General features: G+C 46.4%; 1 protein-coding gene across 2 annotated transcripts in view; it reads left to right on the plus strand.

Annotated features, from left to right (window-relative positions):
* Positions 1-25,883, plus strand: part of LOC144766890 (membrane-spanning 4-domains subfamily A member 4A-like) — a 462,568-nt gene that overhangs the window by 26,251 nt on the left and 410,434 nt on the right. For both annotated transcript variants that reach the window (XM_078650601.1, XM_078650600.1), the window contains exon 2: positions 12,526-12,688. In XM_078650601.1, coding sequence (XP_078506727.1) covers positions 12,542-12,688 — 147 coding nt within the window. In that variant the 5' untranslated portion in view covers positions 12,526-12,541. The remainder of the gene's footprint in view (positions 1-12,525; positions 12,689-25,883) is intronic.

Genomic DNA, 25,883 nt, shown 5'->3' on the forward strand with positions numbered 1-25,883 from the left:
CCGCTGTCTCAACCAATACCAGCGCGGCTCTGAGTGACGTCAGCGCAGCACCGCAACTGAGTCCCTCCTTTGCAAGGTAATACAAAAACGTATTTCTTTTCACTCTTTAAATGTAAATGCATTAATTAACAATGTAGAAACATTCACCACTGTACCTGAGTGACTAATTCAAAGGAAAGATATTTTCACTGCGAGTAAATCCCTTCTGCTTACTCTTTACTCACTACGAGTAAATCGCTTCCGCTTACTCTTCACACAAGCATCAAAGAACCTGCTACTCTTTCGGGCTTACCCTTTCTAGGTGATATAAGGCCAAAGTTTCACCAGCGAACCTCTTTGCTATCATTTATTCACACATTTATACGAAAAGCCTAAACAGTGCTTCAAGTTCTACGTAACTTTCACGCACTTTCTTCCTCACGTAAGTGACCTCACTGCAGTGTGGCTTCCATTTACCACCCGCTATTCTGCACCCCGGGGTTTCCAAAACAAACATATGACAGTACGAAACAGGTTTTGGTTAGTACATGAACCAATAAATCAATAATCAATCAATACATATGAAAATAACTAACTTAACTACTTATCTTTTAACTAAACCCTAACCACTACTCTGCTACCAAAGAAATACTGAGGGTTCACCTGCCTCAATTACCATACTCACCTGGGCCCATAATACAGTTACCACTTTGAAACAGGTGAAAACCCTTTCGCTATACCAGATTATAATTCACTTTACTCTTAGGACTTTGAACCTATAGCTTGACTTACCAATCCTTGTCATTGGTACCTAGCGTCCTAAGGGATCAAGGGAGTTAGCAGGAGAATAGGTAGTTATATTAACATTTCCTATTTAAATAACCACAGACTCGGGCAAAGTTTAAACACTTTATCGAAGAAAATTCATAACTGTTAGAGTCCATTGAAGTTCAATCAGAGCTTTTTCAATCAGAAAGATGATAACCAAGGTAAAAATATGCAAAGATTCTGTGCGACTGTCTTTAAGCATTTGAACATGAGGATGGGTAGAAAAGGGAAACAGTACTTTGACATACCCACACAGATTTATAATTACCTAGATGGTGTGAAGACCAACCCTGGCCACGGGCTGGGACAAAGAAACAGGATTCCCGATAGTTCAGATACCACCAGGACAGGACTGGTGTTGACCAGAATCAGGACAGGTGTGGACCAATATGGATCAGGATAAGACAGATGCAGGTCAGGACGGATACCCCCAGCTAAGTGCAACCCAGCGTAACACCCTCTCTGCGGCTAACAGTCGGACCCCAATTGGGTTATCGAATTCCCTCCAGAACCCCAATTGGGTCATCGAATCTTCTGACAGAGTGCTCCGCCAGCATCCCTGCTCTCGATCACCTATTGAGTGCGTTGGGTCAGTGACAGGTCAGCTATTCGGACAAGTCGGTCAATCTAACTAGCTAAGCCAACCTTAGTTATACCATTTTCCAGGGCACTGTACCACCCCCCAATGTTGCCAATGTGTGTATCCCCAATTTTGATTGGCCAAAAGAAGAGAGGTCATCACACCATGTCAGTATGAGATAATTTCTTCTAAATATTCAAATTAACGATCCCTCCCATAGCTTTATCTTCCCATGCACTTTTATTCCATCCAGCATTGGATGTATCAAACATATGTAACATTTATTCAGTTCAGCTTTCTCTTGCGAGGTCACAGGTTCAGGTTCCCAGGCGCATCATAGGCCAGAATGTCACTGGCACGGTTTCAATGCCATGTTTCAATGAGGATTCCTGGACTCTTCTGCGCAGTCGCAAACTTTCATAAAATGGAAACATCATTGTTTGGATCAGGCCCGTAATTCGAGCTATTATCAAAGTAGAAGAGAAACAGTTTTAGAACAAAGAATAAATAAATATTCTGTATACCACTTATCTCTACACTATTCCTGTTTATTTTATATTAACTACAGCGTTTTTATTTGTGCAAAACAAACATGGTTTAGTAGGAGCAGCAGCAGGTGCATTAGTAATTAGTCACATGTAGTAGCCATCATAGGGGCCGATTATGATAGCGGAGAATCCGCATCCTCCGGGCCGGCGGAAGCCACCGGCGGCCCGGAGGATGCAGATTCACCGCTGCGGTGTTTGTAAAGACCCCCCGCCAGATTAGGATGGCTGGGGGGTCATCGGCGGACGGGGAGAGGTCTGCCGCTTTTCCGCCACGGTCGCCTTCAGACCGCGGCGGAAAAGCTCTAACATGGTGGCGGTGTCTGTCAGACACCGCCAGCTATATTAGGATTAGCCTTGGGACATGCCTTTCCGCGGCGGCAATGCCGCCACGAAAAGGCATACGGTCTTTTCTTTGGGGGCCCGTTGCAGGCCCCCAGGGTGAAGGGGGGTGCACATGGGGGGGTGCCTATAGTACCCCCCTGCATTTGCTTGCACATAGCGGCAGGCACTGCGCGGTGCCTGCCACTTTGTGCATGCAAATGCACTGCATGCAGTTTTAACATTGCGGCGGGTGCTGCTTAAAGCTGCACCCGCCGCAATGTTAAAACTGCATGCAGTGCATTTGCATGCACAAAGCGGCAGGCACTGCGTGGTGCCTGCCGCTTTGTGCATGCAAATGCACTGCATGCAGTTTTAACATTGCGGCGGGTGCTGCTTAAAGCTGCACCCGCCGCAATGTTAAAAATACAGGATGTGACCGCCAGGGTGGCGGTCACATCCTAATGCGCGCAGAGGGACCGCCACTGCCCCTGCGGACGGTCCCTCCACCTCTGGGGTGGCGAACGGACGCAGGTCCTTCCGTCATCATAATGACCCCCTAAATTCTAGTGCGCAGCTGCAGAAATTCCCCCCAATCTTGAGGAAAGGTCATACCACGTGAGTGTGGTATACGCATGCGCAGTAAAGTTCCTGCATTTCTGACGGCCATATTTAGTACGTTTGCGTTACAGTTAGTAGACGCACATTTACAAGCTCCCTTAGATACTAGAAATGTCGTGTGTTGCAATTTATTAGTAAAACAAAACATGACAAACATATTGGTAATTACGTTTAGTCGTTATACGAGAGTGTTGATCAATCAAGTTTCTTTACGTACAAAACCTTGCTCCATGACCTCTCAGTGCACTAATAATGGTTCATGTGTAAAAACTATCACTTTTAATAAGTACTTCTCGGTGCAGTGCTATAATGTGTATTATTAATGTCAAAGCTTCACATGTTAAGGAAATACACTTTCCAGAAGTTTTGAGCTGCTTTATCATATTTTCATGATGTTTGTTGTGTGATTTACATAGCAAATATTTTGAGGGCTCGGCTTGTTTAACAAGCTCTAAGATCCGAGCTAGGCCCTTGGGCCTGCTGTGGCTTGCCTCCCCCTGTAAATCTGTTGGTTCTCTCACCTCTAGTTATTCCACATTCTGGGGTAAAAGCTCGGAATAGCTAGTTTATGGTGTGGGAATAGGAGAGTGTAGCCCTCGGATATGCCTGCGCGCCCTTAATCAAGGCCTTTAAAGGTCCGTTGATCCCGACTGAATGCCAACAGAGTAGCAGCAAACTCTATATCTTGATTTCAGAAGATGGGAGGGGGCATGTTCCTGAATCAAACAGACTGTAAAGTAAGGATTCTGAGACCATAAGACACAATATCGGACTAGATAATGAAGAATGGGAACATGCTAAATCGGTTACCATTGGACAGGACACACAGCTCCCTCACCACGAAGAAGCAAGGGGAGGGGGAGAGCAATAGTGAGGCGAAAGCAGTTCTGTTGTTGATTTAACCATTGCTAATATATTCATATTTGCAGCTGGCCTGGCAGATAACTGTTCCCATGAAACTAACTCACCGCTTTTTGGAAACTTTCCTTCATGTAAAAGATCTTCCTGTTTTCGTTAAGCTGGCCTGGTAGGTACAATTGTGGGATAAATGTAAAATCTCACTATTTTTGCAGGAGTGCATATTTGTTTTACAAAAAAATCACGAATTTCCACATGATAAAAATGTGTTTTTTCCGGTGATTATCAGAAAGAGATTATTCTCCGTAAAGTTCCTTCCAGTCCTTAGACAGAACTGAAGATTCTCTCCCAATCCATCACTGTATACAGCCAGCCCTGAGGTCATGGCGTGAGCCAGGCGGGGTTTGTGACATATTTCTTAATAGAGCTATAGTAGCTATGACATGGATCGTTGAGTTAAACTCGCACCGCTGCTATCGGCGGTTATCAATACGTGACTAGCTCGAATCCCATCAAGACCAACTCTGCCTCTCTATTCGTTCCGAATGACAGAAACAAAGAATTATAGATTGATAAAGGTGCCACCTGATGTTTACAGCCCTTAAAAATGACAGACTCCGTATGAAGCGCGATTTACAAAGCAAGCTGTGCTTACTAAGTTAAGTATGTAATGTATTCAGTGTGGGCAATGCTGGACTACCAATTACAAAACTAAGGGGTAGATGTATCAACATTTGCGTTTGCGATTTCTTAATAGCGATTTATTGCGAATCGCTATTATGAAATCGCAAAATGCGATGTATGTACTTTTCTCAGAATTTTTTGCAATTCCTTAAATATCGCAGAATTTTTTGAGATTTGTCTGCGATTCCTTATTTTGCGATTTTCGCAAAATAAGGAATCGCAAAAAAGCGTGAATCTGCTGCTGCGAACAAAAAAATAACTGAGTCATAGTCAGGAACTGCTCTTGATTACCATCACCTGCTTGCCTGATTCACACCCAGTGGCAGTTGGAATCCTGTTTTGCTGGAGTGAAGACCTTTTTGACTGCAAGATGGAGCCTGAAAATTCAGAAGGAGGTGCCTCAGCTGAGAAAAGGAAGAGAAAGCAGAAGTTTTCTGAGAGGGAGGTGGAGACACTTGTGGAGGAAATGGCCTGTAATCACGAACTTTTATTTGGAAAGCAAGCCAAACATGTGCCAGAAGTTAGGAAAAGGAAGATATGGCTTGAAATACAAGAGAAGGTGAATGCTGTGGGAGTCATCCCAAGATCTATTGACGAGATAAAAAAGCGTTGGTATGATATGCGTTTGAGGTCAAAGGAGAAACTTGCTGAGAGATTGAAGGAAGCTAGCAAAACTGGAGGGGGAACTTAGAAGATAGACTAGCCTACCCCACATGAGGAGCTCATTGAAGCAACAATACTGCATGAAAGTGTCAGTGGAGTCTCAGCCATTGATAGTTCTGAGCCAAGAAATGCTGCAGAAGGTAAGAAGGATGCAAGTTATACAGAAGTTGTATGTGTCATGTATGTAGGTTTGTTTCTGAACATGTAATCTGAATGAGTGCAATTAGTTTGAGCTTTTGACTTTTTAAAAGACAGACTTCATCCCCTTAATTGTTCATTTCCCAAAAACAATTGACTGAAATTCAGTTATGCATTAATTGTAGAAATAATTGGTAGGAAATACACACAAGAAAGGATTGCATTGGTTGTTTGCAGTTTTTAATGGTAACAAATCAAATAGACAGACTGGCAACCATCTCATGTGCCTCTTTTTTCATTCTCAGACCTTGTTGATCATTCGAATGATGTTGAAGGCCAATCTTCTCATGAACATATTATATCTCCGGATGATCTCAATAGTAATGAGGAAGAAGAATCAATTTCTTTTGTAAGGTCTAAAAGAAGAGCTGTTGCTCCATTACAACCCTTCCAGGATACAGATGAAGAACCTGAGGGGTCAAGACATAGTGCACATGAGTCATTACATGAAGTTGGAACTTTGGAAAATGTTAATGATTCTGCTAGAAAAAGAGCTTACTCTGTAAATGCAACCAGACAAAGCAGGTGTGAAGTCACGGGCATTTCAAATGTCTTTCAAGGTTTGGAGCAGAACATGCTCAAAGTCCAAGAGAAGCAGCACAAAGCCTTAAGGTCCATTAATGGACAACTATGCAAGTTAAATAAGAGCAATAACAACATGGGTGATGGAATGAGGCGCATGGCTGATTCTTTGGATAGACTTTGTGTGGCTTTTGAGAAATCTGAGACTAACAGAGAGAGAGCTTCACGCCGACATGCTTTTAGAATAAAGACATACTACTCTGCAATAAATAGACTATGTACTGTGACAGCATAGAGCAATAGGCGCAGTATTGCCATGCAACGCATGGTAAGTGATTGTTCAAGAAATGTTGCAAAAGGGCTGGACAAAGTATCCAATGCATTGGAATTACTCAAGACATGTAACACAGGTGCTAGTGCATTTTTTGAGCCCATTGATACAGAGGACACGGGAAGTAGGAGTAGCAGTAACCCTACTCCAACATCTGATGCCACTGAGCACAGGAGTGGGAGACATGTGACACAATCAACATCTGTGAGGAGAAGTGACCCAGGTCAACGCAGAAGTAGCAGACAGGGCAAAAAATAGACTTTTTTGTAAAAATGTAACAGTTCCATAGCATGCAAATTACTTTGATCACACAATTAGTAATGTATGTCCTGTGAAGTAACAGGTTCCTAATTTAAATTGCATTTTTGCATTTCAGAAAGTAAAACGTTTCAAATCAAAAAACTGTTGTCATGCTTTTCATTCTTACCTAAAAATAATTATTTGTGATTTCTGCGCGCCTTTGACGACCAGCCACAGCTCCTAACCCAGTATTACATCTTCTTGGGGGAGGTACATCATTATTGTCTGAAGATTCAGGGTCACTTACTTCACATTCAGTTCCTTTCCTAATGGCCATGTTATGTAACATTGCACAACGTGTGATTATTTTGCAGCACAAAGATGGTTTGTATTGCAAAGATCCTCCACTTTTATGGATTCTCTTGAATCTGCTTTTCAAAATTCCAAAAGTTCTTTCAATAACTCCACGTGTAGAGCGGTGTGCCTTATTGTATCTCCTTTCATGAACATTTATAGGGTTCAGGTATGGGGTCAAAATGTAGTCACGTACAGCATAAGCACTGTCTCCTACATGGTAATAAGGTAAATTTTTAGTTTGCATTTCCAAATACAACAGATTGCAAAGTAGAATATGTAGTATGTATTTTGAAAAATCACTTACCTAGCAGAAATCCATCTCCAAATTCACCAGCACTCAAACGTCCATGTAATCCACTGTGTCTAAACATATATGAGTCATGAGTGCTTCCTGGAAACTTTGCAACAATGTCAGTAATGATATACTTTGCATTGCACACCATTTGAATGTTTAAAGAGTGGTAACTTTTCCTATTCCTATACACATATTCAGTTGCAGCAGGAGGAGTAATGGCAATATGTGTTCCATCTATGCATCCAATTACATGTGGAAAATGAGCAATTTGATAAAAATCAAATTTAGTAATTTGGATATCTTGTGGTGTGCTGGAGAGGTAAATATGATGCTGTAACCTGCTCATCATTGCATCCAAAAATACCCTAAAAAATCTTGAAAAAGCACTCTGAGAAACTCCCCCAACCTCTGCAATCACCCTTTGAAAAGATCCTGATGCCAGAAGATGCAGGGAACACATGAGTTGGTATTGAATGTGTATTGTGTGTCTCATGCTCTAGAAAAGACTTCAATTCCGCAATTAGATCCAAAATGGTATGTGGATGCAGTCTATACTTCTCAAAAATGTCTTCTTCAGTCTGTTGAAATAAGGTAATACTCAGTCTGAAAATCCTTTCCTGCCTCTCTCTCATCTGTGCAAGAGCTTGAATCCGCAGCCTCCTAGCTATCAGGTAAAGTGCAGCCATTGTTGTGTTCAAAAAAACTGTTTGGAACTTTTTTTATACTTTCAAAAAAATTAACACCTGATAGGAGTTAGTGTTAATAGCGATTTCTTAATTTGCGATTTTTTGGAATTCGCAAACTGCGAAACATTCATACATCCTATTGCGAATTGTAAACTTGCAAACACACATTTGCGACATTCGCAGACACCGAAACATGCTAAACTGAGAATCACAATAAAAATTCGCAAAAATGTAAAATTCGCAAATAAGAAAACGCAAAAAAAAGCGATTTCTAAATTTGCGATGCGAAAAAACACATACATCTTGGATTTCTATTTTCTTGTCGCAAACGGGGAATTTATGCGATTCGCAACATTTGCGACAAAAAAATAGGTTGATACATCTAGGCCTAAGTGATTTATGTTAGTTATTATTACATCTTGGCATGCTTTGTAAAGATACGAATGTTTTCATTCCAATACATGCATTCAACAGCATCGTTTATTCCTCCATGTAAACGTTATAGGGTGTTTGCCATGTAGGGTTTGGGACGTTTTTGCGTGTCATGTGTGCCATGAAAGCAAGATTTCGTTTCACAATCACCGATCATAACAGACCCCCCTTAGACTAACCCCTTTCCGCTTGTACACACACCAGAGATTGCAGAAATCTAGCAGAGTTTTTTCTTTTGTAGCATCAGTGCATTCTTCTTTAAACATGGATTAAGGTGAATTTAAAGACATTGAATTGCCTCCTCGTCCATCTTCTTGTCCCATTCCGTACAGCTGAGCAGTTCTCTTGCTCCACAAAACCTATTACCTAGCTGGTCAAAACTTCCCCCAACATGGCGCTGACTACCCAGCATGCATAAATAATAATAATAGCCATTTATAAAGCGCACAGTTACCTCAAACAGAGGTTCCCCGGCGCAACGCAGACTACAGCAGCAAAATAGCAAGACAGATATTATGCCTGCTCAAAGAGCCAGGTTTTTAAGGCCTTCCTAAACTCATGTTCTGATTCAAACTGGCGCAAGTAAGATGGCAAAGAGTTCCACAATCTTGCTTACCTGACCAAAAAGGATCTACTACCTTGTTGGGTCTTTGCATATCGGGGGACGCAGAGCAGGCGCTGGTGGTTGGATCTTCGAGTCTGTTCCTGTCGATTTGGGCTGAGCCTTAACTTGAAGTAGCTTGGGCTCATATCTCCCACGGCTCGGAAGGCAAAGGTCAACACCTTAAATTCAGTCCTATTAGCCACTGGGAGCCAATGCAATTGTCTCAGGTGGGGGGAGATATGATGACGAAAGGGGACCTGGCCTATCAGCCTTGCTGCAGCATTCTGAACCATCTGTAATCTGTGTATCAGGTAGGCTGGGAGCCCCAGATATACACTGTAGGCTTAATCCAACTATGAGGCCTCCAGCGCATGTACTATTATCCTGCGGCTCTCCTCCGGGAGCAAGTGGAGGAATTTCCGTATGCTTCTCAACCTCCCAAAGCGTGCTGAAGAAATCAGCTGTACTTGTGCTGTGAAAAATTGATCCGTCTCCCACTTGATGCCAAGATTTCTTGCTGCCTCTGCAGGAATAGGCGGCGGTCCCATCTATGTGGGCCACCAGAGGCACAATTCGGGAGGGGGTGTCTGACTAAAAACAGGACCTCTGTCTTATCTGCATTTAGTTTCAAGCAGTTACTAATCATCCAGCTTGAAATATTTATCAAACATTCCTTTAAATTATGGAAGGAAGCAGCAGATTATTCCAACTAAGTATCATCCGCAATCCTCAAAGGTGCCCCCCATCCTCCCTCCCCTCCAACTTCCTTGTCAAGTTTTTCCTGCTCTGGACTTTTGCATTTTTTGGTGGACTGTAAATTATCTGCCCACCTCCAAACTCATGGGCCCTAATACCCCAATCAAAAACCCCATCTGAACCCATCGCTCAAAATTGTTGCCTCCTCTGGCCGATCATAAATCCCCAGCCAATATTCAAGTCTGTCCAATTTAACCAGAGAACGAGTCTTTCGCCCCCGTCCCTGAGCCCCTCTACCCCCTCTGTTGTCAACATGCTGTGGTGGTGGTGTGTCCCTTGACTGTCTGCATAAGGCTGCCACTGCCCTGTACTCTGTCCCTGGTACCCCCTTGCATTCCCAAAACATTGAATAAGTGGGTGACGGCCTGCACACATGGAGCACTCATGACGGAATTACAGTACTATCAAATTCACATTCCCTTATTTTAGTCCCAATACGTTCCCCCTGATCCTCCCTGACCTTTGGGTGCCCCACCCACCCCTCCCAAGGTGAGGTGCCCTTGAAAGCGCTTGTAACAATAGGCAGGCCACTGGCCGTGAAAATGGTCTTACCGAACCTAATGGGCCCACAGTATACTGCCACAGCTCTGAATCCCGTTCCCCCCACTTTGTCTCGGGATCCCAAGCCAAACGTGACCTGAATTCCTCATCATCCTCAGGAGGGCTGTCTGAACCCTCCCATACCAGTCTACCGACACCACTCATCCTGCCTCAAGGTCGTTCAAGACCTACTTGCTGATGGACCCAAAACGGTCATCCTGTATCTAATTATGTTGGATGCGGCGGGATAACCGCAGACATCCGGCGAGTCTCTCTGGGCCCTGCCATCTCTTTGCCTCTGGTCAGCGAGTCGCACCAAGCTCTCCAGAGTCTAGAAATCTATTACACTCTGCCACCTCTAAAAGAGAGGACAGGACAGTTGTGCTGATGCCCCTAACCCTCCTCACCACTATTATGTCTTCCTCCGGGTCCCAGGACCACTGATCCTGCTCAACGCTGACGCCTGCACCAAATGGGAGGTACCCTCCTCGGTCCTCACCTGAGGGACCTGGCTCCCACCTCTCCTTCTGACTATGCTGCCCCCCTCCCTGCTCCGTTCAAGCTTGGCCACAGCAAGCGCTGAGCCCTGCAACCCCAAGGGGCCCCCAACCCCATCCAGGCTCAATCTACCACACCCTATCCCTTTCCAGACTGTCCCACTCTGGCCCCCCGCCCTTGTGGCCACTCAGAGCCACCATCCACCAAGCGCTTTTGTAGGCTCTGTGGGTCCCTCTGAAGACAGTCTCAGCATCCCAACCAGGGGTTCCTCCCCAGTCCATGCGAGGGCAAATCGCGGACAGGGCTCCTTGCCAACAGCCACCAGTTCACCTTAAACCTGTGGTAGGGAGCCAATAGGTAGCCCTCTATATAGCCTATTGGGCTACTTTGGGCCCCAATGGAGCCAATGATGAAGGAAGGGGAGGACAGTCAATTTGACTGCACCTTCTCCCAAAGACCCCGGGGGGGCTGACCTCCCTGCGGTCGGGTGCCCCCCAAATCCCTATTGTCCGATTTCAAATGTTTTTATTAATCGTGCAAACACAGCTGTAATATTTGTTGTGGGCACTATTTCATGATTTCCAGGGCCGACAAGGGTGACTGGGCTCAGACTGTGTCGACTGTGTTTTACTACTGGTGAGCTGAGGCTGAATTTGAGTGCTAGACCCCAAAAAGGAGCACCAACTACACCCCTTTCGCACTTATTCTGCAATATCAGATTGAAGATAAAAGCAGGAAAAGTAACTAGCGTGAGAGGTGTGCCCAGGCAGGCAGTGTCACCACCCATCTCATTTGTATTTCGAAGCAGTTTTCTAAACATCCTGCCTTCATCTCAGATGAAGTATTTGAGGGGATGTACCGATATTTGGAAGCTTCAGTTGTTAAGGTCGTTTCTTCAGAGGCCCAGCTTCTGTCATAGCAGCAAAGCTTTATCTGGGCCTCAAGCTTACTCTTAGCGAAGAGGAAGTGGTCAGCTTGGCAGCTCCGCACGCTGACTATATATGTCTTTAGTGGGTGGCACTTGCCTCAGATGCATTAAGCGATTTTTTTCACTGGAATTGGGGTCTCATGCACATTCCAGTGGACTCTCTTCTACAATACCTTTGATGCTTACTCAATTGCACCCCCTTTTCTCTTACACTAAACATAATTTGATTTTCTTTCATTTCCATGTCACTGGTCCAATGCATTTCATTAGGGCAGTGTTATTCCCTTATGACTGCCCTTATACACTAAGGGGCAGATTTACTATATTTTGACCAAGCGCAGCACAGCAACCAAAGTTGCTGTGCTGCTTGCTATATGGAAGATAGAGAGCAGAACAGCACCATATCTACTGTCTCTTTCCTTGCGTAAGTGCACTTAAGCTTCTAAGCACTAACACACACACTTTTACACCATAGTTCAACAAAGTGTGTGCTCTATCAGGCATAGATTGTGTACTGGTAGGGCACCCTTCCAGTACAAAACTGTGCAGTAATCCTTTTTCCCACTTTGCATGTGTGCTGCACTGTACAACACACATACAAAGTTGGAACAATGCAGAGAATTTGAAAACTTGATCTGTTATAATGCCTGCTCGAGAAGGGGTAATTGTTTAGCTCAATTCCATGTCTATCAATGTTAGTAGATAGAGATTTGCATCACAAGTTGGTGGTTTCACAGAATGCCCACGTGCCATCCCCTTGATGCCACATAATGCAAAGTTGTGCATAGTGCTTCTTGGCGTTACTTTGGTCAGCTTTCCAATGTAAATCTTGTTTTGAGTTGTAAATTAATTACCACCACAATACTTTGCGCCAGGTTTGCTTTACAAAAGTAATGTCAATCCTGTGAAAAATGTTATTAAATCTGAGCCCCAAAGTGGGCTGCCCACTTTCCCATTTCATTCCTCAAATGTACCAAATAATCTTTCATTTCCTAGATCTATGTCTCTTGTGTCCACTTATGTGTGCTGTTTTGATTTATTTATTTGTATTAACTTTAGGCACAAGGATCAAGACATGTCCACTACAGAAAAAGAGGATGGTTGTGTGGTCATCACTGGGGTTGACCCCCAAGGGGAACCCTCCAAGATGGGTGCAGGTGCCATCCGTTCACCCATGAAACCTCTGCAGAGTTTTTACAAAGGAGAGCCAGTAGCGCTGGGTGTAAGTGAAATACTTCATAATTGAGCAAATATTCTGTTAATGCCTAATGATTTTTCTCAGCTTGAATTCCTTGATTACTGACATCATGTAAAACTGTACAAATACACCCAGCAAAGTGGCCATGGTTATTTAAAATGTGGGCTACTCTGCAATACCAAGGAGCCTGGAACATTACCTGTGGCACCCCTTTAGTACTTAAGGAACAATTGCATTATTCAATGGAAGATCCAGGATTTGGATTTTGCAAGATTTTATTTGCATTGCACCACAGGTCCCAGAAGGCAACTTTTAGAGAATAAGATTATGGTCCTTAATTAGTAAAGGTTGTGCTGGTGATTATCCCATGCAACACAGTTGATCACTGCACCCGTAGGCCTTTGAACTGAGAAATACATTGGCACCATACTGTGTTTCACAAGGGCCTCTTCGCAAAGTTTCATGGAATAAGGGCTATAATTTCTTTTACACGTTGCTGAGAAAATATGAAAGGGCAGGGTGAGCATTTAAAATCTACGAATAATTTCTTTTGGACCAGGATTCCCTTCTCACTCTAACTTTGGGGAACATGCAAGAGCGATGTATGTAAAAAATATAGTATCCTTAGTGCGTTGGCAAAGTTGATAGACTTTTACAAACACTTAGGGCCTTCTTTAGAGTTTGGTGGATGGGATACTATGTCAAACTCTTGACAGGGAGGGTTGGACCGGGACAGAAAATGGTCCCGGGCACCAAAATAAAAGTGACCCCCATTAGTTACTTAGATTGCCAAAATGGCCCATGTTTGGAAATTGCTACAGTTTTTAAGTTGTAAATACAAGCTGTACAAGTGCTTTGCAAGGTTTGGGAAACTGCATGGATGTGAAGTTGCTGCAGGCAATGTTTGATTTAATATCAGGAAAAGCATCAGTAAAAACATCCCAGCAGACTATAGTCAAGTCAAGTCAAATAATCTTTATTCGGATAAAAATATCTATAAAAGCACAATTTATCACCACCAGAATAAGATACAAGTATAAGTAAATATCTTCCAATAGAAATTACACTGTTAAAAGTTTAAAATGTTAGATGGGCCAATAAGACTAGCAGCATTGGACACAAAATGCAAAATAACGCATTGTATCATTTGTAAAGTGCATTGTAAATAAAGTGCAAAAGGTGGGCAATGAATCAAACAGTAATAGCCGCATCAGTATCAATATTAGAACATGACATTGAATCAATTGTACAAGGTCAACTATATATATGCACCATAAAATAAAATGATAGGCAAGCAGTCATCAAGATACAGGACCCTCACAATTGTAGCTGAATCGTCAACATATAGATGGTGTTAATATGTGGCAAAAAGCGGGGAAGGGCGGGGAAGTGCTCATGAAAATATTACAATGTTCATGAGGTGTTAAAATTCATTCACTCATGGAAGCACGCGAGCGTACTGCAACTGATAAAAACGTGCTTAAACGGAATATCAAATCATCACTTCCCAATTTTAAAGTTTCAAAATAAGCTTGTTCAAAATCCACGATAGCCCTTGCCTTAAAAAAAGGAATTAAATACTGTTTTGTGTATCTTGTATAATATTTACAAAAGAATAAAAAATGTAGCACTGTTTGCTTGCTGCCAAAACCGCAAGGGCAGTTCATCTGCTCAAGGTTGTTGTTATATCCTATCGGAAAGCAAAGTGAATATTTTATGCTGACATCCCTCAGACGGTAGAGTAGGCTCCTTTTCCACCTCCAAATGTTTTTCCTGAGATATTGCTGAGGCAAGTGGTTTTGAGTGCTTAGTGTTTCCAATAGGGGCATATATCTAATAATCAATGTTTTATGACGCTCTATATTCTGTCTTTCTTTAAAATAATGATCGTACAATGCCCCCCTTACAGATTTAATGCTTATGGTTTCTGCTCTTAATGGGTGTGTGAATATATGCTCCAGCTTTATGCTTGCTAGACTGTCTTTTACTGCCGTAAACCATGGTATACTCCCACCTTTATCACATCTGAGACAGTCGGTGATCATTTCTCTAGTTAGGGTGGCAGCAGGATTCTGCCATAGTTTTATCCAAAATATAGCTGGGCGAGATCTAATGAAATCCTCCACATAGTATAAGTTCAGTTCCTTATGACATATGTAGGTTGGAGAGGAGATTTGGGCCCGAGGATTTTTCTATAGAACCTATTCTCCTCAACTTGGATTCCACTACAATTCACATACCCCCAAACTTCAGCACCATAAGTGGCTGTAGGTATACATTGTAGTTTGTATATCTGAATCAACCGTACAACCACCTTGGCCTGTTTTGGTTGCCTAAGACTAATGACGGAATTCACTGCTTTGCAAAGTTTGGTTCTGCCATGGGCTACATGTGCTTGCCAAGAGCCAGAATCTGAAAAAACTAGGCCCAAGTATGGAAAAGTGCTAGTGCATTCTAATGATTCGCTGCCCAATTTTATAGACTTCATACAATGCTTTTTTGGCCCGCAAGTCATTATATATAATTTTTAAAAATTCGTGTAAAAGTCCAGATTAGCCATAAAGGATACAAATCCAGTAACTAAAGTGCGTAGTGCGTTTGGTGTGCGGCCCATAAGGACCGCATCATCGGCATAGAGAAGCACGGGGAAGATTTTACCGTTAATTTTGGGAACATCACTAGTCAGTGTAGACAGGGAGTTGTGCAATTCATTTATAGAAAGGATAAAAAGTAGAGGGGCCAGAACACAACCTTGTCTGACCCCTCTACCAATAGTGATGTCACCAGAAACCTCCACGTCAGTACATATCCTCACCCGTGCCTTTAAGTCCCTGTGCAAATACGCCAAAAAATAAACCAAAGCCTCATCTAACCCGTATTTTAAAAGGATCTCCATAGACGCGATCTATTAACAAAATCAAAAGCTGAGGTTAAGTCCATGAACCCTAAGTATAGTGGGACTTTTTGGGCGATCGTGTATTTGCCCAAAATGAGGTTCAAATTTAAACACTGTTCCACAGTGCCAACATTACTTCTGAATCCCAACTGACAATAATTTAAAATTTGGTTGTCTTCAGCCCAATTCCTAATCTTATTAAAGACAACTCTTCCCAAGATTTTCAGGGTGTTATCAAGCAAGGAAATTGGGCGGTAGCAGCTTAGATTGGATCTAACACCCTTTTTAAAAATGGGCACAATGATGCTTGTCGACCAAGAGTTTGGGATAGATGTATTGGTCAAGTTATTAAAAACATTGCATAAGAGAGGGGCCCAGAACTCTGGTGTGTGTTTTATAAGATCAATAGACAACCCATCAGGGCCTGGGGCTTTATTCCCTGCGCTTTGGATATCGCATCCTCAACTTCCGAGATAGTTGTGGCAAACTGTGAAGCTGGAAGAGATGTATGAATGCTGGAAACCATTGTGGGAGCAGTATAAATTCTAGCAAAATGCTCTTCCCAAAGTTCCCTGGGTATATTACAACTTATTGGAGTGATGGCGGAATCCATAGACCTAATTTCTTTAACTTCACTCCAAAATCCGGTTACATCCTTAAGTAATGCAGCACAAGCAAGATTTTCCCAACGTTCTTTTAATATAGCTTCAGAGCGGGATTTGGTTGCTTCCTTGTAAGAGGCTCTTAGCAATCTGACTAAAATTAGATCCCTGGGTGTAGCCGCTAATGCTGCACGCAGGTCTCTATTGGCCTGTGAGCATGTGCCGTTGAACCATCTAGGGTTATTACTTGAGTTAATGACGGGTTTAGAGATTATGTGTTTTATACCGGCACACAGAGCGCTAAAGGCCTCAACGATTTCACTGCCCGCAGCGCTGCTCGATAAGCACGTGTCTACCAATGAAGGGTGTGCTTTTATCATACGTTCAAACAGGGCCTTATTATCTATGCCCTTCCAGATTACTCTAAGTTTGTCAGTGGATGTCACCAAATGTTTTGCCCCTATTTCTCTTCGATTAAGAAATTTCGAAAAGAGTCTGATAGTTATTATAAGGGGATTGTGATCACCTTGACTAGTGCTTAAAACCTCAGCCTTAACTAAAAAAAATTCCAGTGCAGATGATATAAAAACATAATCTATGGTGGATGAACATCCACGCCCTCTGTAGGTAGGCAAGTGGTCTTTGTTCAGGTCAGCGCCAGCCTTTTCCATGGTGTTAATTAGGTTGCGGGAGGATAAGAAATTACTAAGCTCCTCGCCCCTTTTACATGTGTTATACCTTGCCGGCGCGGGGGTAATGGTATCAGTATCTCTTTTTAACCGTACGTTAAAATACCCACCTAAACAGAGACCATCTATTTTACCATACCTCTGTGCATCTTGTAATCCATCAATAAATTCAAACAAATTAATAAAATTCCTATTCGGTAGTGATATAAAATCATTATTGTAAAAATTAATTAAACATATCGATGCCCCCCCTTGTGTAGATTGTGGCTTGAAAATTCTTGTTATTTGTCGCCACAGGTTTTATGCTACCCCCCCCAGCTGCAATCTTTATCCAAGTAGATAAACCCCCACACGGACGTCCCATTTGTGGACTTGGTACAATACTATTATAACACGCAAACCCATCCAAGACCAATTCGCTTGTGCACCATGTCTCTTGAAACATCAGGATGTCATATTCACTAACCAAATCAACCCACTCAATTGAGTTTAATTTGGATCTCAATCCTGCAATATTCCAACTTAACACATACAGGTTAGGGTCTAAGCCTCTGGGTTCTACATCAATTGGGCATTTAGCAAAATATTCCGGTGATTCAGGTGTAGTGGTCAGTGTTTGACTTATTAGTCAATCCTGACTTTCTAGACCGGACAAGGCTGTGAACCGATTTTGTGTGATATATGTTGGAGTTAGAGGGTTGCGTGACCATTGGTGAGGTTTATAAAAAAAAGCCTAAGGGTAGTGGGTATATCTGAGTTGGGGCAGTGTTGTTATACATTTCAGCTCGTAATAGCCATTTCACCAGGGGTGGACGTCTAAAATTCACGACTATGCAGTCACCTGGGATGTTCTTTTCTGATGGTCCCACCCAACCTACTCGACGGACCATTAGAATTTCGTTAGCATTTGTTGACCCTAGACCCTTATACTTTATTAGCCAATCCATACTCTTGTTCTTGAGTTGTTCCCAAGATTCAGATTGGTCTTTTTTAAGCGGGGGGACCCCTGCTAAAATAAAAGCATAAGGGCATGCTTCCGGGGGTAAGTTAAGAACATTGGATGGACTATTACCCAAATTAATGGGTGTGGCGATGTTAATTGGGGCAATAGCAGAAATTGTGGTGGCGTTTCCCAACTGGGCAGGAGTACCTAATGCTGGTTTTTGAGGCAAGTTATTACAAGTAGACCTATTTCCAGATGCCGGATTCGCTATAGGCGTCATACTACCAATCGGTTTAGGACAGGCATCATTCTTAAAATTGCCACACATTGTACATGCAATATTAACAGTAGGGGATATACAAGTAACGCCCTCATTAATTACGCCATGAGCTGCAGCCTCTGTTGGTTTAGAAATCTGCTCCCCTCTTATTTTATCAACAACAGTAACCACTTGACTTTGCGTGTCAAGTTTCTTAACCAAGGTTTCCATTCTGTCAAGGTATTTAAATAAAGCATTGAATTGTTTGTCCACCAACGTTTTTAAACGTCCATGGATAGAGTCCACTATAGTGTCAATAAAAGTATCATCCAAATGTCTACTTGTTCCTTGTGCGTTCGTTTTTTCAGTTTGAGTAAAAATGGAATTGGATACCACCTCTGGTGTTGTCAAATCAACAGTGGACTCAATTGTTGGCTCAGTTGGGCTTACTGTTGTAGTATTAGCAGCATTTGCTCCTCGTTTCCACATACTCACAGGGGTGGGTTGGGTTTTCTGGTGAACTGGCTGTTTCCTCTTACTGGTCGTAAATTTAGATGCACCCCTCTTTCTTTTTTCCCCTGCTGTTTTAACAGCTGGCACTACATTTTCGGTGATAATATCAGCTTGAGGTCGTGATTGTGAGTCGAGAGTATCCACTTCTCCATTACTGACCCCAAGACCTTCAGACAGAATGTCGTGCTGGCAGGAGGTGGTAATTACAACATTAGGCGATAATGGGAGGGGGCGAGCTGAATTGTCCTGTTCTACTCCTTTGGGCTGTTGTGTTTGAAAAATGTTACAAAGGCTAATTTGGTTCCCAGCCTGACCCTGATCATGTTGCAGCACTCTGCTCGTGCTTGTCTTTTTAGGTTCTGCCTGCACAGCGTTTGTGCTGTGCTTGTGAAATCTATTGTTTTTAATATAAACTTAAAAGGGGCTTACATCCCACCCCCCTCTCTTTTCTGGCTTTTCATTGGTTACTGTGCGTTCCACTTACTTTTCCTCCATTTCTATTGGCTGCATATTTTCCTGCATTTACCAATGTTTGTTCCTCGTTCTGAAAAGCCATAGTTTACGGGATCTTTTTCCCCATTAATTAGCTAAAATGGGTGCATGCTAGTATATGTGCCCCACTTTTACAGTAGCGTTCTATAATGGATGAGTTTAAATTACAACTGCTTTCGTTTTCACAGGCAATTTGTAGTATCTTCATGTTGTGTTATGTTCTATGTTATCTTGTTCCTATCTGCTCAGCCATTTTGAGTGTCCTGTGTGGAATGTTGACGTGAGTGGAATGTTTCGGAATGCTTGGGTGCCTGGGTGTGTGTGAGACAGTTGGAAGATGGGCTGAGCAGCTAGCAGGCTGCTCCTGGTGGGGCTGTATCTATGGATCTTTTTTTTTTTTTTTACTTTTGGATTAAAGAAGTTGCAGTACAACAATACAGCCAAACAGAAACGTTCCATGCAGGGACCCAGTACAGGGTAGCAAGGTGTAATCCATTAAAAGTACATCTTATTCAATCATCAACAGTGCGTTGCCGTTGGCATAGCACAACAACCCATCATCAGGACGGGGCTTCACAGGTACATTTTCTCCCAGGGAAGCAGACAAGAAGAGGAAACACCCTGAGGAGCTAGCAAACTGGGGAAGAAAGCCGGGGAAATACTGGGAAGTGGTCCGCCACCGACCAGCACCGGCAGCCGCCGCGGACCAAGGACCGGCGGGGAGCGCGGGAGAGGCAGCAGCAGGGACGAAAGGGAAATGGGGCGGTGGCTGGACTCCCTACGGCTCTCTATGGGACAGGGTGAAAGCGGGCCGGAGTGCAACACCGTTATCATGGAGGCAACCCACCCCCCAATCAGGCATGACGGCACCAGCAAAGAAACCCACGTACAGCAGGGGCATCGGGAAGCTACACACTGACCAACTCGATGGCGGCCGCGGACGCAGGGCTGGCAGGGAGCGCGGGGGAGGCAGGCTCGCTAAAGGAGGAACGGTAAAGGAGGTAGGCGACCAATGGACCCCAGATATCAACCGGGTGACAGGCAACAGGTCCCAAAATTCTGATAGCAGCGTTTGACAACGGGAAGCAGCCTCCAGCCAGGCCGACACCACGGAGGCAGGCCGGCGGCCCCAACACATAGCCACCCTACGCCGGGCTAGCACCAGGAGCATCAAGATAACCCGGCGCGACACATCCGGACAGGGCTTAACAAATCCGAGGAGACAGAGAAGGGGGTCCGGAGTAATAGCGGTGCCAGTGATTTCGGAGATCGCGGAGCAGACCTCCAGCCAGAACACCTGCACCCGAGGACAAAGCCGGCCAAATGAGCGAAATCCGCGAAAGGAGTGGAGCATCGCACACAGGAATCCTCAGGAATAAGTCCTAGGGGGTGAAGCTGCCATGGGGTTCGATAGAACCTGTGCAGAAACTTGAAATGGATCAATCGGAGCCGATAGTTTGGGGAAAGTTTCGTGGTTTGGTTACAACAATAGAGCCAATCGGCGTCCGAAATGTCCACACCCAGGTCCGCGCTCCACGCCTCGCACGCCCGCGTCATGGAGATGGGAGAGGATAACAAGGCAGAGGCAAACAGTCTGGTGATAAGTTTTCGTGAGGATGCTGAAGTATATAACAATCCAGGGCAGGAAAAGTGGGCGGGGGCTGCGGAAAGGTTGGGTGCAATTTCCGGCAGGTGGCACGCAGCTGGTAGTACAAAAGTGTGTCCATCAATGATGGCGACTCAGGGAAGGAATCGTCGGGGTAAAGATCAGCTACAGTCTTGAGGCCCCGCATCGCTGCGTGCCGAGACATACAGGATGACTTAAGTGGGGGGAAATCCGGGTGGTTAGTAATGGGCATAGCGCCAGCAGATAGAAGAGATAGCCCAGCCAGTTGGCGCAAAAAGGACCATGCCCAGTGCAAGGTGTCTCCACCGTGTTCACCTCCGACCGAGGGCGCACCGTAGGGGCAAACAGCGCTGTAGCGAGAGGCCAGGGGGCGGCAACATCAGACTCAACCGCGACGTGAGGCTGGTAGGGGGTGGGATGCAGCCAGAAGTGCAGGAAACTGGCCTGAGCACAAAGGGCGTAGAGACGGAAATCAGGCGCACCCAGCTCACCGGCTGACATCGGTATGGTCAGGATTTCATAAGCAACCCTGGGCTGTCGCCTGCCCAGATCAAGGACACCACAAGTGAACACAACCTGAAAAAAAAATAAGCGGTCAGGGTTTGGGTATGTTAGAGAAGAGATAAATAAATTTGGGGAGGACCACCATCTTGGCAATGGCAACGCTGCCGACTAGGGAGAGCGGCAATCGACTCCACTGGGGGATCTTAGATTCAAACCAGTCCACAGCGCGGCCAAAATTGGACCTTCAGAGTTCGTCCGGGGCAATGCTCAACCAGACACCAAGATAGCGCGTGGGACCAGACGCCCACTCGAAGGGATAATCAGGCACGAACGGAAGAGTGCCATCTGTCAAGGGGAAGAGTACGGATTTAATCCAATTAATCTGGATCCCCGAGAGCCCATTGAACCGAATAACTTCACGCACCAGGGGGCTGAGATTTTCCTGGGGATGGTGGACGTAAAGGGTAACGTCATCCGCATACATGGAGACCAAGAGGGAGCGGGACGAAAAACCGATACCCCTTTGGGTGTGGTGCTGCCGAAGGCGGGCGGCCAGGAGCTCCATAGCAATGGCAAAAAGCATGGGCGACAATGGGCAACCCTGCCTTGTGCCACGCAAAATGCGGATAGGATCCGTGACCTGGCCATTAATGCGCAACCGGGCGGTGGGGTCAGTATATAGCAATTTAATATTTCGCAAACAGTGAGTACTAAACCCCATGCGCGAGAGGACATAAAATAGAAAAGGTCACTCCAGTGTGTCAAACGCCTTTGTGGCATCGAGCAGCGCAGCCACAGCCAGAAGGTCAGGGTTAATTTGATCCAGAACTGAAAAAATAGTATGAAGATTATGGGAGGATGCCCTGCCGGGGATAAAGCCAGATTGGTCGGGGAGGGCGATGGTGGGCATTAAGAGGAGAAGACAGGAGGCAATGAGCTTGGCGAAGATTTTGTTGTCTATATTAATGAGGGAAAGGGGGCGGTAGGAGTCACACCGGTCAGCAGGTTTGTCCGGTTTGAGGAGCAGCGTCAGCGAGGCTTCGCGGAGAGACGGTGGGAGCGCACCAGTGTCAAAGGACTCATTGTACATGGCGGCCAGATGTGGGACCAGAGTGGAGGCAAACATTTTATAAAAGGAGGCAGAAAGCCGGCTAGGCCGGGCGCCTTATCGCACGGCAGGTTGTTAATAGCCGCCAGTATTTTCTCCTTTGAAAAAGGTTCATCAAGGAATCCGCCAGCCAAACCAGGGCGATGGACTCAAAATACTGATCCAAGTCTACCGTAGAAGGGGGGGGGCGCCAGCAGACTAATGCCGGGAATAGAAGGCGAGGAAGCTGGACTTGATCTCTTTTGAAGAGGTGGTACGGTCCGGTCCCCCATCACTGAGGGCCGTGATGTAGGATGTAGCGCGCGGCGGGCGCAGCAAGTTGGCAAGAGTGCGTCCCGGGCGGTCACCCTCCCCGAAGCGGCGAGCTCGGCCGTCCCTCCCCAGGAAGGACAGCTCTCGGTAAGCCTACTCGGAAAATTCTGAGTGCTTTTGACGCAAAAGCGCCAACGCGTCGGGGCCAGCGCCGTTCGCAATGGAGGCATTGAGGCCCTAGATCTCTCCCTCCAGCCTAGTAAGTGTAGAACGAATGGCCCGGAGGACTCCGGCTTGCTTGGATATGCACTCCCCCCGAATAAATACTTTAAAACCCTCCCAAAGTGTAGAGACCGAATCAACAGTGCCTACATTGAGTTCAAAATAGTTAGTAATGGCGGTTTGGATCTCATCACAAAAAACAGAGTCCCGAATGACATTGGAAGGAAGGCACCAGGTGAATGCGCGGCGTGGGGAGTCGGGAGGTCGGAGAAGACGACGGACCGGCGCGTGGTCAGAGAGAGTGCGTGCCATATGAGTCGCGTCCATAGTCCAGGTAAGGACATCCGGCGACACCAGCCAGAGCTCAATGCGAGACCAACAGCCCCTAGCACCCGTAACGCAAAGTGCCCTCCCGGGCATCGGGGCGAAGATGACGCCAAACATCGATAAGCGAGTTGTCAGTCAATATAGAAGACAGAGTGGCGGCCGCGCGCGGGTGAGACCGGTAAGAGCCCGACCTGTCCAAATCCGAGAGTGACATTAAAATTGCCACCCCAAACCATAGCCGCAGGGCCGCAGGAGGAGATCAGATGCCAGACATTATAAAATAATTCAGGGTCGTCAGAATTTGTGCCATACACCGCAGCAATGGTAAGAGGCTGAGCAAGCAGCATCCCGTGTAGAATGACATACCGACCCTCTGGGTCGACTAGGGTGCGAGAGGTCTGCCAGGGAAGGCCACGGCGCAGCAGGATCGAGGCACCCCTAGCATAGGAGGAATAGGTGGAAGAATGGGATTCCCCCCAGTATCGCGCGCCGAGATCGAGTCGGGGAGTAGGTGTGTCTCCTGGAGAAGGCAAACGTCAACCTTATGACGCTGTAGGTGGGCATGTGTTAGACGGGCCTTGCAATGATCGTTCAGGCTGCGGACGTTCCATGACCAGCAAGTCAAATTAGCCATAGGACAGGAGATGGGGGCCAACCAGATACAGGGCGAGGAGCATGAGGCCCAGATGCATCCAACCCAGTGCAGCCATAATGGGAATGAATGACCAGTGGGAAAGCACAAGCGCAGCAGGAGTCCAGAGCGGGGGAGACCACCGTAGGGGAAATACCAGCCCAAAAGGGAGGGGAGGAGGACTGAGGAAGCCGGGAGTAAGCCAGCGCATCAGAGACAGTACCTGGGAGTGAAAAAACAGCCATAGTGTTGCGCCGAAGACATAGCAAATAACAGAACATCGTACATCAGATACAGGAAAGTATGACCATAAATATGGTACCGTGTCTGCATTGGAGCCTGCATTGTCAAAATGGAGAATCAAAACGACAAAAAAAATGAACCACCACCTTGCTAGAGGAACAACCCCATGCTATGATCGGACGCGAGGGGAGACCGGGGCGCGTACGAGGCCCCAGCGAGGGATGTGCCCTCTCGACAAGGAAGACGGGGGGACAATTCCTCACCAAACAGCTCCCTGATCAGCTCCTCCACAAAGTCCTCCATCTTCGCAATGTTCGTGGACTCCGGGAGGCCCGTGATGCGCAGGTTGCATCTCCGAGAAGGGGCCTCCAAATCCTCGTTCTTTTCTCGGATAACTGCAAGGAGCTTGTCCATCTGCAACAGTTTTTGCCGGTCCTGGGTGGCGGAGTCCTCCACATCCTAAACCCGGGACTCCACGTGGAGCAGATGAATGTCATGAGAATCCACACAGGACTTCACTTGGTCAAGACGGACCGATAGCTGGTCCAGCTGAGCAGCAATCCCGGTAACAGTGGATTTGACATCCAGAAAAATGGTTTTGAGGTAATCTTCTCAGGAAGGCAGGTCTCCATGGCCCCCGCAGCAGAGTCCACACCCTCGGTGCCCGCAACGTCCTGTCGGGAAGATCTACAAATTCGAAGGCTATCTTGAGTTGTTTAGGGTCGCTCTTCCCCATTGTGTAAAGCAACGATGAGTTCGCAGCAGACCAAATGCCCAAGGGAGCGCCAATTATGGGGCAGCCCTAAACGCCAACAACCAGGTAAGAGGGGCACCACCAGGCACAGGAGAGAGGGACCATCGGTCGGCCCAGGAAACACCCCAAAGGCAGCCCGAGAGACAGGGCTGGATGACGGCCCCACCAGCCACAGATTAAAGTTCAGGGCGGCACACAGGTTGATAGGCCAGGGCCAATGTTGGTTGCAGCTGAGCAGGAGCAGGCGAAGCGTCGGCCCGGGTCGGGCCCCCAGGGCGAGGTAAGAGGAGTTTCGCCACGCCCAGGGCAGGACACGATAGCAAGGCGCCCCAGGAGGGGGCCTCACACGAGCAGGCACACAGGCGGTGGCGGCCCGCCGCAGACGGCAGCCGCAGCAAGGTGAGGACGGACCCCAGCAGAGGGCCAGAGACCACAGAGGTACTGGGAGCAACAACAGGTGGCAGCAGGGCGCAGCTCCAGGGCTAGGCCGCGTAGTCAGTCAGCTGCAGCCGTCGGGCATATAGAGGCGGCCGGATCACTCAGTGCAGAGGGACTGCAGCACAGCAGATGGCGCCTCTACCCGCAGCGTGAGCCGGGCCAGGAGCGGGGAGCGGGGAGGATCCGGCGGCAGGCGAGTATCAGCAGGCGTCCCCGGCCAGGAGATCGGGAAGGTCCGGCCAAGATGAGAGGTAGGCCCCTACTGCTCCCCCAGCCCAGTGCCGATAGCGCCGCAGCCAGCGCGGGGCCCAGACGAGCCCGCCAGGCCCCTGCAGCGCCGCAGCACCACAACACCAGGCCACACAGCCGGCAGCCCCCACCCCCGCAGGCACCCCCCCAGGCAATGGCGCAACTCACCCGGGCAGCCGGGGGTCCAGCAGCGAGGTCCGTAGTGTGCGCCCAACACAGGATCGCTTTCAGCTCAGCGACGGGCCCAGCAGCAAGGCAAATAGTGCGAGGCCTGGGGAAGCCGTCCCCACCACAAGGCCGGGAACCGCGCCGGGGAGGCACCCAGAGACACCAGGCCCAGCCCGGTAAGTGCAGGAGTCCAACAGGAGTAGGTGTTCCGTCGGGCAGAGTGCAAGATGGGTCGATGTCTGTAGGATGGTGCCGGATCTAGACGCTAGGCCGGCAGAGCCCACTCAAGGTGCAGCCATCTT

Source organism: Lissotriton helveticus, chromosome 7 (genome assembly GCF_964261635.1).
Source record: "Lissotriton helveticus chromosome 7, aLisHel1.1, whole genome shotgun sequence".
In the NCBI taxonomy this organism is placed as follows: Eukaryota; Metazoa; Chordata; class Amphibia; order Caudata; family Salamandridae; genus Lissotriton; species Lissotriton helveticus.